The following is a 14,524-nucleotide window of genomic DNA, read 5'->3' as shown; positions in this document are numbered from 1 at the left end:
ATCCAAATAGATGCCCGCAGGAAACCCACAAATGGTGGGGAGCCCAACCAGGGGCGGAGGAAAGGGGGTGCGATAGGTGTGGTTCGCCCCGGGTATCACCACTGAGGGGGGTGACAAAATGCCAGGCAGCACTCACCGCGGAGTCTGCACTACGCCCAAGCCTCGCGTCTCTCCTGGGAAAGAAGCGGCGGCTTGAGGGCGCACAGGCTCCCTGCTGCCCAAACGGTCCCCCCACTGCCTCCCCCTCAGCTGTAGGGTGGTTTCTTCTGCCACTGAGTCCAACCGACCCAAGCAGCCCTTAGCAGGTGAATCCCCCCCCCACATGCCCATGGAGAAGAGCACTGGGCTGAGAGCCAGTGTGGTGTAGTGGTTAAGAGTGGTAGACTCATAATCTGGTGAACCGGGTTCGCGTCTCCTCTCCTCCACATGCAGCTGCTGGGTGACCTTGGGCTAGTCACACTTCTCTGAAGTCTCTCAGCCCCACTCACCTCACAGAGTGTTTGTTGGGGGGGGAGGAAGGGAAAGGAGAATGTGAGCCGCTTGGAGACTCCTTCGGGTAGTGATAAAGCGGGATATCAAATCCAAAGTCGTCGTCGTCCTCCTCCTCCTCCTCCTCCTCCTCCTCCTCTTCTTTTTCTTCTTCTCTTACTTTGCCACTGGTAATGGAGCAGAGGATGCTGCTGCCACTGAGGTCAGGAGCCTAGCCTAAGGGGCACACATGGCCATGCTTGTTGAATACCGGCTACTGGAAACCTCAGGATGGGAGAGGGCTTCTGTCCTTGGGTCCTGCTTGTTGCCTTCCCCTTGGGGCAACTGGTCAGCCACTGTGAGAACAGGAGGCTGGACTAGATGGGCCATTGGCCTGATCCAGCAGGGTCTTCTTATGTTCTTGAGCCAGATCTGTGCCCTCACACAGACGACACCTTCGAACAGAGGACTGTTCTCTGAAAGCTCTGACAGCCAGTGCGGTGTAGTGGTTAAGAGTGGTAGACTCATAATCTGGTGAACCGGGTTCGCGTCTCCTCTCCTCCACATGCAGCTGCTGGGTGACCTTGGGCTAGTCACACTTCTCTGAAGTCTCTCAGCCCCACTCACCTCACAGAGTGTTTGTTGTCGGGGAGGAAGGGAAAGGAGATTGTGAGCCGCTTTGAGACTCCTTCAGGTAGCGATAAAGCGGGGTATCAAATCCAAACTCTTCTTCATCTTCTTCTCTCCCCTCCCGCGGTTTCCAGCAACTGCCACTTAGAAGCACTGCTGATTCCAAAGTGTGCAGCGCAGAGGAGAGTCGCCCTAGTTTGACAGTCCTCTCCTCCATGAATCTGCCTAATCATCTTTCCAAGTTGGTGGCCATCTGTTGGTGGCTTCTTGTGGGAGCCAGTTCCATAGTCTAATAACTACACCCGTCGCATGAAAGAGGGATTCCAGAGAGGAATGCCATGCCCAGATGAAATGGGAAATTTGGAGGAGCCGAGGGGGAAGAAGAGGGGGCGTGGAGTGCCGAGGGTTTTTGCGGGTCCCGGCTATTCCTGACAATGCGGTACATGTATGGAAATAAAAAGGAATGTGCAGAGGGGAGGGAATCTGAGAAAAGGGGAAGAGGGGAGCGGCATCAAAAGAGAGAGAAGGAGAGAAGGAGAGACAGAACTTGGAGATTATAAGGCTGGGAACTGTTTAGTTCCCTTTTGCAGGGCGGAAAAATGCTGGGTCTCTCTCTGCCTCTGCTCGCCCTCTGCCTGGCAGCCTGGACCCCCAGCATGGTGGATGGGGCCCCCCGCACAGTCACCCCCACCCTCCTGCAACGGAAGCCCAGCAAGAGCCCCACCGCAGCAAGCCAGGTGACAGCAGCTCTCCCCAGGGCAACTTCCACCTCACCTGCGCCCTCCAGGAGCAAGCAGGTGAGCGGAACAGCCCGCACAGAGCTCACCTCACCCGCTAACCTCAGGACCGCAGTCACATCTGGCAGACAGGGCACGGAAGGGCCCCTTCCGACCACCAGCCAAGCCAAGAAGACCGGGGGGCCTACGGAGAAGTCCGTTATTGGGAAGAAAGGTATTGATGGCCTCTTGGGGCGCAGGAGGAGGTGGGGGGAGGGCTCTCTGAAAGGGAGATTGTGGGGGCGCAGAGAAGTTTGTTGGGTGCAGGTTTGGGAGAGGGGAAAGTCAGTCGATGGACCGTGCCACAGCAAGGATTTTGCAAAGACACTGGTTTTTTTTCTCATAGTCTAGCGAAGTGTTTGAGGGTGCGGAGCTTCCTCTGGGAGATTTATGTAACTGGTCCTGTCTTTGTTCGTGAGCCCGCCCCCCCCCCGCAAGGAAAATGAAAAGCTGGCTAGAATCCAGCTTTCTGGAATTATCACCCCTCTGCCGCAACACCCAGCCTAGAAGTGCAAATTTTGGGAGGAGCCCAGAGAACGTGTGAATGGCTGTTTGGGTGTCAAAAAGAGTCCCCCTGGCCATGTCAAGATGATCTCCTTGCAAATGCAAGAGTGGGGTCATTTGGAGGTTAGGATTTACCTGTGTTGAGCTCCGTGTTGGGAAACAACACCCTAGGACTGTAGAGTTGGAGGGGACCCCCCAAGGGTCCTCTAGTCCAACCCCCTGCGATGCAGGAATCGCAGCTAAAGAATCCCTGGGAGATGGCCATCTAACCTCTTGTTTAAAAACCTCCGTTGAAGGAGAGTTTGCCACCTTCAGAGGTAGTCCGTTCCACTATCAAAAGTGTGAAGCAAATGACTGTGTGTGTGTACTCCAGCTGAGATGGCTCAGTCGGTAGAGCAGGAGACTCTTAATCTCAGGGTTGTGGATTCGAGTCCCATGTTGGGCAAAAGATTCCTACATTGCAGGGGGTTGAGCTAGATGACCCTCGGGGTCCCTTCCAACGGTATGATTATCTCTCTCTGTGTGTGTGTGTGGATTGTAACCTTTCGCTTGTCTCCACATGTGCCTTTTCTTTGTGGTGTGCATTGTGCTTGGGAGAGAGGGGAATGCAGTGGATGTTTTGCTATTCTTCAGGGGCCTCATTCGCAAGCTTTGCAGGCTGGATGTCAATCCTGCAAGGGTGAGGAGTTGGGAGATTTACATTGTGCAGCGCTAGGCAATCCCATTTACTTATTTATTTCGAGGACAGAACACGTTGCCATTCGATGCAAATATTTCCAGTTCTGGTAACGACACACACGACGTAACAAGCTGTATGTAAAAGTATAACTTCTATTTAAAAAAAAAACAAAAACAAAAACAATTCAACATATCATGTCACAATATGTAATTCCATAGACCAAATTATCACATGAGTGGAGCATACCCAGTATTCGGAGAGATTAAAGTCCAGCGGATTGATCAGGGGATACAGTCTAGTCGGTTCTTATATTAGCAATAACCACAATGTGGAATGCTTATATCAATCTTGTAGTGTTCCACTTTTCGATGCTTTTGAGAATTCTAGCATTCCTTGTAAGTAGGTATCAGATGAAAAACTTGGAAGTTTGGCACATGCAGAAAATAAGACAAGGATCCTGGGATAATTCCTTGTTTCGCCCAACCGGGCTTCGTCAGCCGTGCATACTCTGGATTACATAAAAGAACATAATGTAATGTAATAGTATATACAAAGCTAAGTAACATAACATAAACATTAAACAATAAATTTACATTCCATATTCTTGTGCACCAGAAACATGGAACATAATGGATTCAGTCATCACAATAACTGACCACAAGTTTCTTTATAGAAAGACTTCCTCACATGATGAGAGCTTTGCGCTGTTACACTGAGGGATAAGGTCTGTGTTTTGTGATGAAGGGAGAGTGTGGCTTGTTGTGGTGGTCAACGTGTTGTCTGGATGATACTTTGCTACCGGGAGTGAATTGCGGGGTGCAAAACCAGTGTTGAGTTTTGCAGACCTGAGTTGGGCATTTTGCAGTTCTGGGTCATGGCAGGTGTCGTGTGGTTTGTTTTGCGGTGTAACCACACTGGGCTGCGTTGTTTTGCGGCGTCATTCACGTACATTTGCGTTCAACCGCTAACTGTTGCAGCGTGTCCTGCACTTTATAGACCTCTGTGACGCCGTTTGCACTTCATTCGTCTATATTTACAAGAATATTTACAGACCGCTCTTTCATGAAAAAAATATATACATGAAGCCGTGCAGTATATTGAAGAGTTATAAACAAACATTAATTCACCATTGGGGAAGGATGTCTTCTTAATTGCCTGGAGGAACAGAAGCGCTTTCAACGGTGTTTAAAATTGGGCACAGAAGTTGCCCCCTGAATCTCCAGTGGCAGGGAGTTCCACAGGACTGGGTCAATTACACTAAAGCCCTCGTTTTTTGTGTGTGTTGTCAAACGAGCCTCACCAACGATGCTAATGTATTGGCATAACCAGCATGCCTTTATGGTGTTATGCAAGGGGTCTCTGTGTTATGTGGGGCACCTTTGCACAAACCACAGGCGACTTTGCAGTGTTTCGAGCTGACCTACCTGCTGCCTGCTTTGCAATTCCTGGCACTGCTGGGGGGGGGGGGGGTCATGGCAGGCCGCCAGGCAGAACAGACCGCCAAGAGCTGCAGTCATCGCGGTGCCAGGGGATGCCACCGTCCTGCTGACTCTGCATTTGCAAACTTGGCACGAGAACAGAAGGCAACCCTGCCACAAGCAGCTGCTACCCTCCACGCCTGGAAGCCGCCTTACACTGATCCATTGGCCTATCTAGCCCAATAATGTCTACACTGACTGGCAGTGGTTTTTCAGACAGGGAGATACGGGGCATTGAACCTGGGACCTTCTGCATGCAGAGCAGATGATCTACCACTGATGTACCCTCCAAGTGCCCCGGTTTTCCAGGAATTACAGAAGCCATCCCAGTTTCTGATTTGATCCCAGAATGTCCTGCTTTTCCTTTCTCCTCCCCTCCATGTCTTGGGTGTGTGTGTGTGTGTTTGTGTAGATGCAAAAGCAGAGTCCTGTTTATACTGTAATTAAAATACCTGCACCAGATGAAGGAAATGGTGAAGCTGGCATACGGAGCCTTTCCTGTGTTTCTGAGAAGACCACCAATCCACTTTAAATTCTTTAACTGCAATGCTTCTGGGGTGTTTATTCCTTTATTGTAAATGGAGCCTTACACTGTCTACTCAGAAGTAAGTCCCCTGGTATTCAATGGAGCTTACTCCCAAGTAACTGGGTAAAGACTGCAGCCTTGCACTGCCATCCTAAGCTTTTCTACTCAGAAGTAAATCCCACTGAGTTAAATAGGATTTACTCTCTGGTATGTTCCTGATCATTCTCACAGTTTCTATTATTATTATTATTATTATTATTATTATTATTATTATTATTATTATTATTATTATTTCCCACCTTTTTACCTGACGGGGACTCAAGGCAGCTTGCTTCTAAAATTTTATTTCATTCCATTTATCTGTTGAAAGTGCTGTATCTACATGAGCACATTCCCCCCCCCCTTTACAACAACCTGTGAGGTAGGCTAGGCTGAGAGGTTGCCATTGGCTCCAAGTGACAGGCGTACGGGAAGGTCAAGTGCGGAAGAAGATTCGTGTCTTGCAGGGGGTTGGACTAGATGACCCTCGGGTCCCTTCCAACTCTACGACTCTAAGCTTCCTGAGGTAGAATAGAATGTCCCGATTTCCATCGGAGAGGAGGGTGTGTGAACTGAGCCACAGCCCTTCCTCTCCCCCAGAAGGAACACAGGGGGTTGCCCTGCCCCGAGTCAAACGCTTGGTCCATCTTGCTCAGTAATGTCCACTCTGACTGGCAGCAACTCTCTAGGAGACATTCCTAGAGCTCCTTGGAGATGCTATTGGGACCATTTGCATGCAAAGCATAGAATCCTAGAGTTGTAAGAGACCACAAGGGCCATCCAGTCCAACCCCCTGCCAAGCAGGAAACACCATCAAAGCATTCCTGACAGATGGCTGTCAAGCCTCCGCTTAAAGACCTCCAAAGAAGGAGACTCCACCACACTCCTTGGCAGCAAATTCCACTGCCGAACAGCTCTTACTGTCAGGAAGTTCTTCCTAATGTTTAGGTGGAATCTTCTTTCTTGTAGTTTGAATCCATTGCCCCGTGTCCGCTTCTCTGCAGCAGCAGCAAACAACCTTTCTCCCTCCTCTATATGACATCCTTTGATATAATTGAACATGGCTATCATATCACCCCTTAACCTTCTCTTCTCCAGGCTAAACATACCCAGCTCCCTAAGCCGTTCCTCATAAGGCATCGTTTCCAGGCCTTGGACCATTTTGGTTGCCCTCCTCTGGACACGTTCCAGCTTGTCAGTATCCTTCTTGAACTGTGGTGCCCAGAACATGGGCGTAGCTGCGTGGGCAGCTGCCTTCCCCAAATCAAATAAATAAATAAAAATACTTAACTAACTGACCAGCTGTGTCACAGAAGGGAGCCTGCTGGGAGACCCAGCCAGATGGGCGGGGTACAAATAATAAATTATTATTATTATTATTATTATTCCTCGAAAGGCCTTTCTTTCTCCCTGCCTGCTAGCTGGCCGGCTGGCTCCCTCCTCTCCAGGCTCCCACGCCGCGCCTGGTGCTGCAGATGCGAGCTGGCTTCCTCGCTTCGCTTTGCTTCGCCTCTCCGAAGGGGGTTGGTTGAAGGAAGGCGGCTGGATCCGATGGAGCTGAGCCAGAGAGCTGAGCTGCTTGCACAGAACAGGCACTGTTTGTGGGGGCCTCCGGCATCCTGTTCCACAGCGTGGGGCTGCGGGGGCTGCTGGGGGTGTGGGAGGGGAGGGTCTGCAAAGGGAAGAAAGGAAACCCTTTTCATTCGCATGCATGCAAGGGGGGGAAACTCCCTGCACAGGATTTCAAGGCTCCACACTTACGCAGGAAGAACCAACTGCAGAAATATATAGTATTGGGGGGAAGGGGTGCACGCCTGGCTTGACAGCAGGAGGTGGGGAAAGGATTCTAGGGGTTTTAGTAGACCACAAGCTAAACATGAGTCAACCGTGTGATGCAGCAGCAAAAAAAAGCTAATGGTATTCTAGACAGCATCAACTGAGGTTTAGCATCCAGATCAACTCTATTCTGCCGTTGTCAGACCCCACCTGGAATAATGTGTCCAGGAGAGCCGCTGCCAGTCAGTGTAGGAAATGCTGAATTACAGGGAGTCCTGACGGAAGCCCTGGAAATATACTGGAGTACCTCCCCTTGCATGCACAAGGTCCCGGGTTCAAGATACGATCACGCATTGCCGCTTTCACTGACCTGGTGCCCTCCACCAGCTGTGTCGAACTACATAGCTGTTCCAGAGAACCAGACTCATTGCTCTATTTCTAGGGGTCTGAGTCGGACCGCAGGCTTAACATGAGTCCACAATGTGATGCAGCAACGAAAAAAGCTAATGCTATTCTAGTCAAAACAAAACAAAATACAAAAAAATTACTTCCAGTAGCACCTTAGAGACCAAGTAAGTTTGTTCTTGGTATGAGCTTTCGTTGCATCAACAGAAGTGTAATATCTAGATCAAGGGAAGAAGAAGAAGAAGAGTTTGGATTTGATATCCCGCTTTATCACTACCCGAAGGAGTCTCAAAGCGGCTAACCTTCTCCTTTCCCTTCCTCCCCCACAACAAACACTCTGTGAGGTGAGTGGGGCTGAGAGACTTCAGAGAAGTGTGACTAGCCCAAGGTCACCCAGCAGCTGCATGTGGAGGAGCAGAGACGCGAACCCGGTTCACCAGATTACAAGTCTACCGCTCTTAACCACTACACCACACTGGCTCTGTTCTGCCTCGGTCCAGGGGCGTAGCAAGGGGGCGGGGGCAGTCCGCCCTGGGTTCCAGGGGAGGGGGGTGACACTTTGGCCGGCCGCCCCCACCCCACCCCGCCGGGCGGGCGGGCCCCGAACAGGGGCATTCCGCCTTTCCCCCCCTTCCAGTGGCTATTTTTTGGCACGTTTTGGGCTTGAACACGCCTGCTCTGCTTCCCTTTCCCCCCCCTCCCAGCGGTTTTTTTCGGCGGGGGTGGGCCAGCGAGGAGGGGGCATCATGCCAGGGACAATTGTGACACTCCCTCCTAACTGGTCCGCCCCCTCGGGCTGAAAAAAAGCCGCGGAAAGGGGCAATTTCCCCCTTTCAGCGGCATCCACGTGCATCATGACGTCACCCAGGGGGGGTGCCTCTGCGCCGCCGCTGCCCCAGGCAGCGCAGAGGCTTGCTACGCCCCTGCCTCGGTCAGACCACACCTGGAGTCCTGTGTCCAGTTCTGGGCGCCACAATTTAAGGAGAATATTCACAGCTGGGATGTGTGCAAAGGAGGGCAACCAAGATGATCAAGGGTTTGGAAACCAAGCCTTAGGAGGAACAATTGAGGGAGTTTGGGGGGGGGGGTGTTTAGGCTGGAGAAGACAAGACTGGGGGGAGATTTGAGAGCCATCTTCTAATATCTGAAGGGCTGTCACCTGGAAGATGGAGCAAGCTTATTTTCTCCTGCTGCAGAGGGTTAGACTCGAACCAATGGCTCCAAGTTACAAGAAAGATTTCAACTAAACCATGGGTAGGCAAACTAAGGCCCGGGGGCCAGATCTGGCCCAATCGCCTTCTAAATCCGGCCAGCAGACGGTCCGGGAATCAGCGTGTTTTTACATGAGTAGAAGGTGTCCTTTTATTTAAAATGCATCTCTGGGTTATTTGTGGGGCATAGGAATTCGTTCATTTCCCCCCTCAAAATATAGTCCAGTGCCCCACAAGGTCTGAGGGACAGTGGACCGGCCCACGGCTGAAAAAGTTTGCTGACCCCTGGCACTAAACATTCGTAAAAGGTTTCTGACAGTGAGAGCTGCTCAACAGAGGAACGGACTCTCTTGGAAGGTGGTGGAATCTCTGCCTTGGAGCCTTTTAAGCAGAGCTTGTGTGGCCGTATGTGAGTTGCGATCCTGCATCGAAGGGGGTTGGACTAGATGACCCTTGGTGTGCCTCCCAACTCTACAATGCTATGATTCCACAATGGAGAAAGTAGCCCTAAACTCTCATGTGGGTCAATCGCCTGTAACGCAGGCCTATCTGTGCTCCCTGCACTGCTGGAAATTGTAGTCCAAAACATTTGGATGGATTAATCCGTTCCAGACTTAAAAACAACCCCTTAAACAGCAATTTAACATGAATTTTACTATCTAACGAGACCATTGATCCATAAAATGAAAGCAGTGATCAATGCACTGTACTATAAAATAAATAGGACAGTATTGTAGATGATAACAATTTAACATTTTTAAAAAATTCTTAACTGAAATGATGATATTGTTTGGATGGGGGGGCTTCTATCCATTTCCGTAGTCACACAATCAATCAATCAATCAATCAATCAGTAGCTGAACTGAGTTCCACACAGTCACAAAAACAAATTAACCAAAAAAAGCCTCAAAAACAAAAACACAAAATAAATTGCAAAAACAAAAGTGCCAAACTTAATCCATTCCTGAAGTCTGTTTGACTTCTGAAATGTTCGAAAACCAAGGCGCAGCTTCTGATTGGCGCAGGTGCCCCAGAACCTTAGCCGACAGCCGCATTGGACGTTCAGCTTCTGAAAAACGTTTGAAAACCGGAACACAGGGTTTTCGGTGTTTGGGAAACAAAGTGTTTGAGTATCAAGCTACCACTGTATATGAAGCCCTAAACAACCTAGGGCCAGTTTACCTGTGTGATCGCTTTGCCCAGCATGTGCCCACAGTGCCACTCCAATCGCCAAAAGGTGCCACTTCCTACCCATTCCACATTGGCAAGAACTCAATTACTTCAAAGTGTGGCATCACCTACACTTGGGAACTCCCTGCCACTTGATATCAGGCAGGTACCTTCACTGTATCCATTTCGGTGCCTGCTAAAGACATCCTTGTTTCGGCAAACCAGTCCAGATGTTTGAAAAGTCGACGCGAGTTTTAAAACTGTTCTCAGCCCGTTGTTATTTTAACTTTCCGAAGTCTTAAATTGCTGCTCTTATTTTTCTTCTTCCTGATAATGTCGTTTTATCTTTTTTTGCAAACTGTTTTGAGAGATGGTTTTTGTCTTTTTTCACAATGACGAGGTGCATGAATATTTTGAACTAAACAAACAAACAAACATATGGCTTTGTCTTTCTCCAGTTGTGAAGAAGGTGGTGAAGAAGAAGGTCGTGAAGAAGAAAGTCAAACTTTCCCCCCAGGAAAGAGCTGCCAAAGAAGCCTCAGGTATGCCCTCTGCCATCGATGCTTTAGTTGAGATTCCTGCATTGCATGGGGTTGGACTAGATGACCGCCAGGGGTCCCTTCAATTCTAGGATTCTAGTTTCTAGCCCTTTTTCCAGAGCAGCTGCAAGGCAAATGGCTGCGGCTTGTTGGTGGAGCCCAGAACCTCACGCAACACAAATCCTGCACATATAGGTCAGGCAAATGGACTCCCACCTGAACACACGCAACACACATCCATAGAAAACAGCAGCCGTCCTTTTAAGGCACTCTGGCAAATGTATTCGCCCTGACTTTAAAACTTCTTACATAAAGGTGGCTTTGGATTTCCTAAGTCCCGGAGGCCGGCTCAGGCTCCCTCAAGTTATCCTTGGAAAACCGGCTCTGTTATTCTTTGCCCCGGGGATTTTGGAGGCTTCGTGTGGCATTGAGAGCTCGTGTGTTTGGCCGTGCCGAGCTTGCCAGGCGAAACGCTGGCAGGAAATGCACCCTCCCTGCTCCCTGGCATCGCCTCCGCAGATGTGCACGTGCCAAGTTGGCTGGGAAAGGGGAAGGGTTGTTGCTGAGCTAGGAGCAAAGAGAAAAGGGGGCATTCACACAACTCCAAAACACCCATGTCAGGGCGGAAATGCACAGCACACAAATGTTCACGCAACAGTTTGACACCGTACGTTTCAAGTACAATTCCCCCATCCAAAGAATCCTGGGAACCATAGGAGACAACACCCAGGGGCCAAGGTTCCCCAGTAAAATATTTGAGCCCCCGCCCCAAGTTCATGGGTATTGCCGTTCAGATGGTGTGCATGTGCCACATAATGTGACTGATTATGCAGGGCGGGGCCTAACGAGCCCCCCCTCCCAATATTTTATTCAAGTTGGGACCCCTGCTGGAAAATATAATTTGCTTTTCATGAAGCGACCATTCTAAGTATCCGTAACAAACTATGATTCCCAGTATTCGGGGGGTGGGGTGGAGATATGCTTTAAATGATTCAAAGGCTGTGTGTACGCCATACATTTAAAGCGCTTTTAACTGCCTCTTGTGGCAGTGAGTTCCACAGTTTGTGCTTTATTTTATCTCTCCTGAATCTTCCAAACTCCAGCTTTGGTGGATGTCCACAAGTTCTAGTGTTACGAGAGAGGAAGAAAAAACTTGTTTATCTGTCCTCTGTCTCCATGCGTGATTTTACAATCTTCCGTCATTCCTGCATTGAAGGGGGTTGGGCTTGATGACCCCCAGGGGTCCCATCCGACTCTAACATTCTATTATTCATATATATATTCCAAATATAACAAAACAAAGAAGAAAAACTGGGGGGGGGGGGTCATAACCAAATTAAACCATAATATTTTGATCGACTTCCCTCCACTCCACCTTTTGGTTCCATTATAATATACTTGCTCATGCACGTCCATAAAACCTTATATACTTAACAATCCAATTTTAAAATCTTTTTTCATCTTACCACCACAAATGACTTTTAAAAGTTACACTAACTTTTCTGTTATTCTGTGTCGCCTCTCACTCGCCTTTCCTCCAAACTGAAAAGCCTCAAAGCGCCGGAACTTTTCCTCTTTTCTGAAACTCTCCCAAACATAGCTGTCAACTTTTCCCTCTTCTTGCGAGGAATCCTATTTGGAATAAGGGAATTTCCCTTTTTTTAAAAAAAGGGGAAAGTTGACAGCTATGCTCCCAAATGCCAAAACCGGAGGGGAAAGAGCTTCACACACCCCTCTCTGCTCCCTCATTCCCAGTCTGCCTCCGCCACCAAGAAAATGAAATCCACATTCTGCCGCACAGTCTGCGCTCAGAGCCAATTGTGCATTCGGCTGTCCTTTCCAGCTGGCAGGGAATCCTGAACCCTGACCAGCCCCCTTCACATGATCAGATGTTCCTTGGGCAAAGCCATGCACAGCTCTGGGTGTTGCGCAACTCTTAAAGGCGCAGGAGCCTTTGTTACAGGGATTCTAAGGTCTCATATATATAAATCATAAGTTCATAAATTTACAAGCCAAACACGTACATAAGTATATAAACCACGTGCCTGAAATAGTACAGGAGAGCAATCCTGAAGCCATTTTGACTCTTCCAGTGAACTCAAATATTCCTCCGCAGCAGGCATGTCCAAAGTCCGTTTCGGGGACCTAATCCCTCAACAACTTCAGGCCTAAAAACGGGTAAACAACTTTGGTCAGCCCTTTGGTCGGCCCTCGCGGCCCTTCGCTTCATCAAATCTGGCCCTCCTTGAAAAAAAGTTTGGACACCACTGCGTAAGGGAGGCAAATGGGGAAAGCCTTCCCGTTTTCTTTTTCCTCACAAATCCTGTCTCAAGGGTGAATTTGTGTGTGAACAGGGTGAGCCTGTGACCTGGATCCAGGAACTAAAGTATTTCGCATCTCAAAAGGAATGGCCAGGCTGCCCAGGTAATGCAATCAGTGACCATTATCAGGTATCCTGGCAGACAGGATTTCTGCCGTAAACCGCCTCCTTCTGTGATGTATGTATGATGGGGGTTTTTGGGGGGGTGGACTACAGGGTGGGCAATTTCAAAAGTCTATATAAGGGCTTGCACACCCCATTGCTTGGGATTCCTCTCCTCCCTCCCTGAGTGAGGTGAACAGGGGACCCTGTTGCAATAGTTTAATAAAGATAAGGCTTACAGTACTAGTTGCTTTGCTTCTCAATATTCTCTGGTTAGGGACGTGGGTGGCGCAGTGGGTTAAACCACAGAGCCTAGGGATTGTCAATCAGAAGGTTGGCGGTTCAAATCCCCGTGATGGGGTGAGCTCCCATTGCTCGGTCCCTGCTCCTGCCAACCTAGCAGTTCAAAAGTACGTCAAAGTGCAAGTAGATAAATAGGTACCTCTCTGGTGGGAAGGTAAACGGCGTTTCCGTGCGCTGCTCTGGTTCGCCAGAAGTGGCTTAGTCATGCTGGCCACATGACCCGGAAGCTGTACGCCGGCTCCCTCGGCCAGTAATGCGAGATGAGCACCACAACCCCAGAGTCGTCCGCGACTGGACCTAATGGTCAGGGGTCCCTTTACCTTTACCTTTTTATTCTCTGGTTGCAGGGGCGTAGCAAGGTAAATTGGTACCCAGGGGCAAAAAAAATATTTGTCACACACACACACACCCAAGGCGTAGGAAGGTCAGGTGGTACCCGATGCGAAAAATTTCTTGTCAACACCCCCCATTGATCCCCCCCCCCCCGAAAAATGGTTTTACGTTATTACATATTTTCTTACAAAGGAATAATAACTAATAATAATAATAATAATAATAATAATAATAATAATAATAAACTTTTATTTATATCCCTCCCTCCCTGGCCGAAGTCAAGCTCAGGGTGGCTAACATCAGATACATAACATTGGTATAAAATCAAACAATAATTAAATTACCTCCTAAAAACATCTCAAAATCAAATTAAAGTCTAATTAGATGGCTTTCCACAGGGTTAGGGTTGGGAACAGTAAGTGCTCCACTGAACTGAAATTTCAGCCTTCATGACATAGGAAAACAGCCAAGTGAATAGCTATTTGGTGGAGGAGGGTCAAGATATTAACCGATATGCATGAAATTTCATATATAGCTCTATAACCCCTAGTATAGTAAGATAAGACCTTCGGAGCAGGCATTTTTAAAAAAAGTTTTTTTATGAACCGCCCTAGTAGGACAGTAATTGTTGCTTGATAATTTGACACCCCCTCCATTATGGAACCTGGGTTGGACCACCCCCTACGCCCCCCCCTTGCTACGCCCCTGTCTGGTTGGCCTCTGTTATTTTCTCCTACAGACAGAGAACCCACTTAAGGGCTCTATACGGTCTCTTGGATGACCCATAAGGGAAAAGGAGAGGGGTTTTTTTTTCCTATAACGCATCCATACACACACACACCAAGTCCTGGCCCCCAATGTGCCTCTTGATTGCCTCAGTCTGCTTGTTCTCCACAATAATCTCCTGGCAGCTGTTGGGAAGCACAAGGAGGGGGGAGACCCACTTTCAAAGAGTGCGGTCAAACTTCTCATCGGCTTAAGCCTAGGCTGTGCTCTGGTGCTTTTGAGTCATCCAAGAGACTCGTAGAAGAAACAGCGGTGCGGTTTCAGCGGCCCCTTACAATTGCAGGCTCACACAGAGACAGGCAGGAGCAAAAACCCCTCCGCTCAATTTCTTTCACATGGGCTTGGAATTCAATTTATTTCTCTCCCCCGTGGAGAGACATGCTATGTACCAGTTGCAGACACTGGCCTGCAAGCGCTCCAACTGGAGAACAGCCTTTCCCAAAGGTGTCGTGGGTTTTGAAGGCGAAAGGGAGAAACGC

At 48.9% G+C, this 14,524-nt stretch overlaps 1 protein-coding gene across 1 annotated transcript in view; it reads left to right on the top strand.

The window, feature by feature from the left end:
- The first annotated feature begins 1,635 nt into the window (after positions 1 to 1,635).
- CPXM1 (carboxypeptidase X, M14 family member 1) overlaps positions 1,636 to 14,524 on the top strand; it is a 34,498-nt gene continuing 21,609 nt past the window's right edge. The window contains exons 1-2 of the mRNA XM_033161035.1: positions 1,636 to 2,049; positions 10,121 to 10,204. Of these exons, the coding sequence (XP_033016926.1) occupies positions 1,698 to 2,049; positions 10,121 to 10,204 (436 nt within the window). The 5' untranslated portion in view covers positions 1,636 to 1,697. The remainder of the gene's footprint in view (positions 2,050 to 10,120; positions 10,205 to 14,524) is intronic.

Source organism: Lacerta agilis, chromosome 9, assembly GCF_009819535.1.
Source record: "Lacerta agilis isolate rLacAgi1 chromosome 9, rLacAgi1.pri, whole genome shotgun sequence".
Classification (NCBI taxonomy): domain Eukaryota; kingdom Metazoa; phylum Chordata; class Lepidosauria; order Squamata; family Lacertidae; genus Lacerta; species Lacerta agilis.
This window is presented reverse-complemented; position numbering and strand designations above follow the sequence as displayed.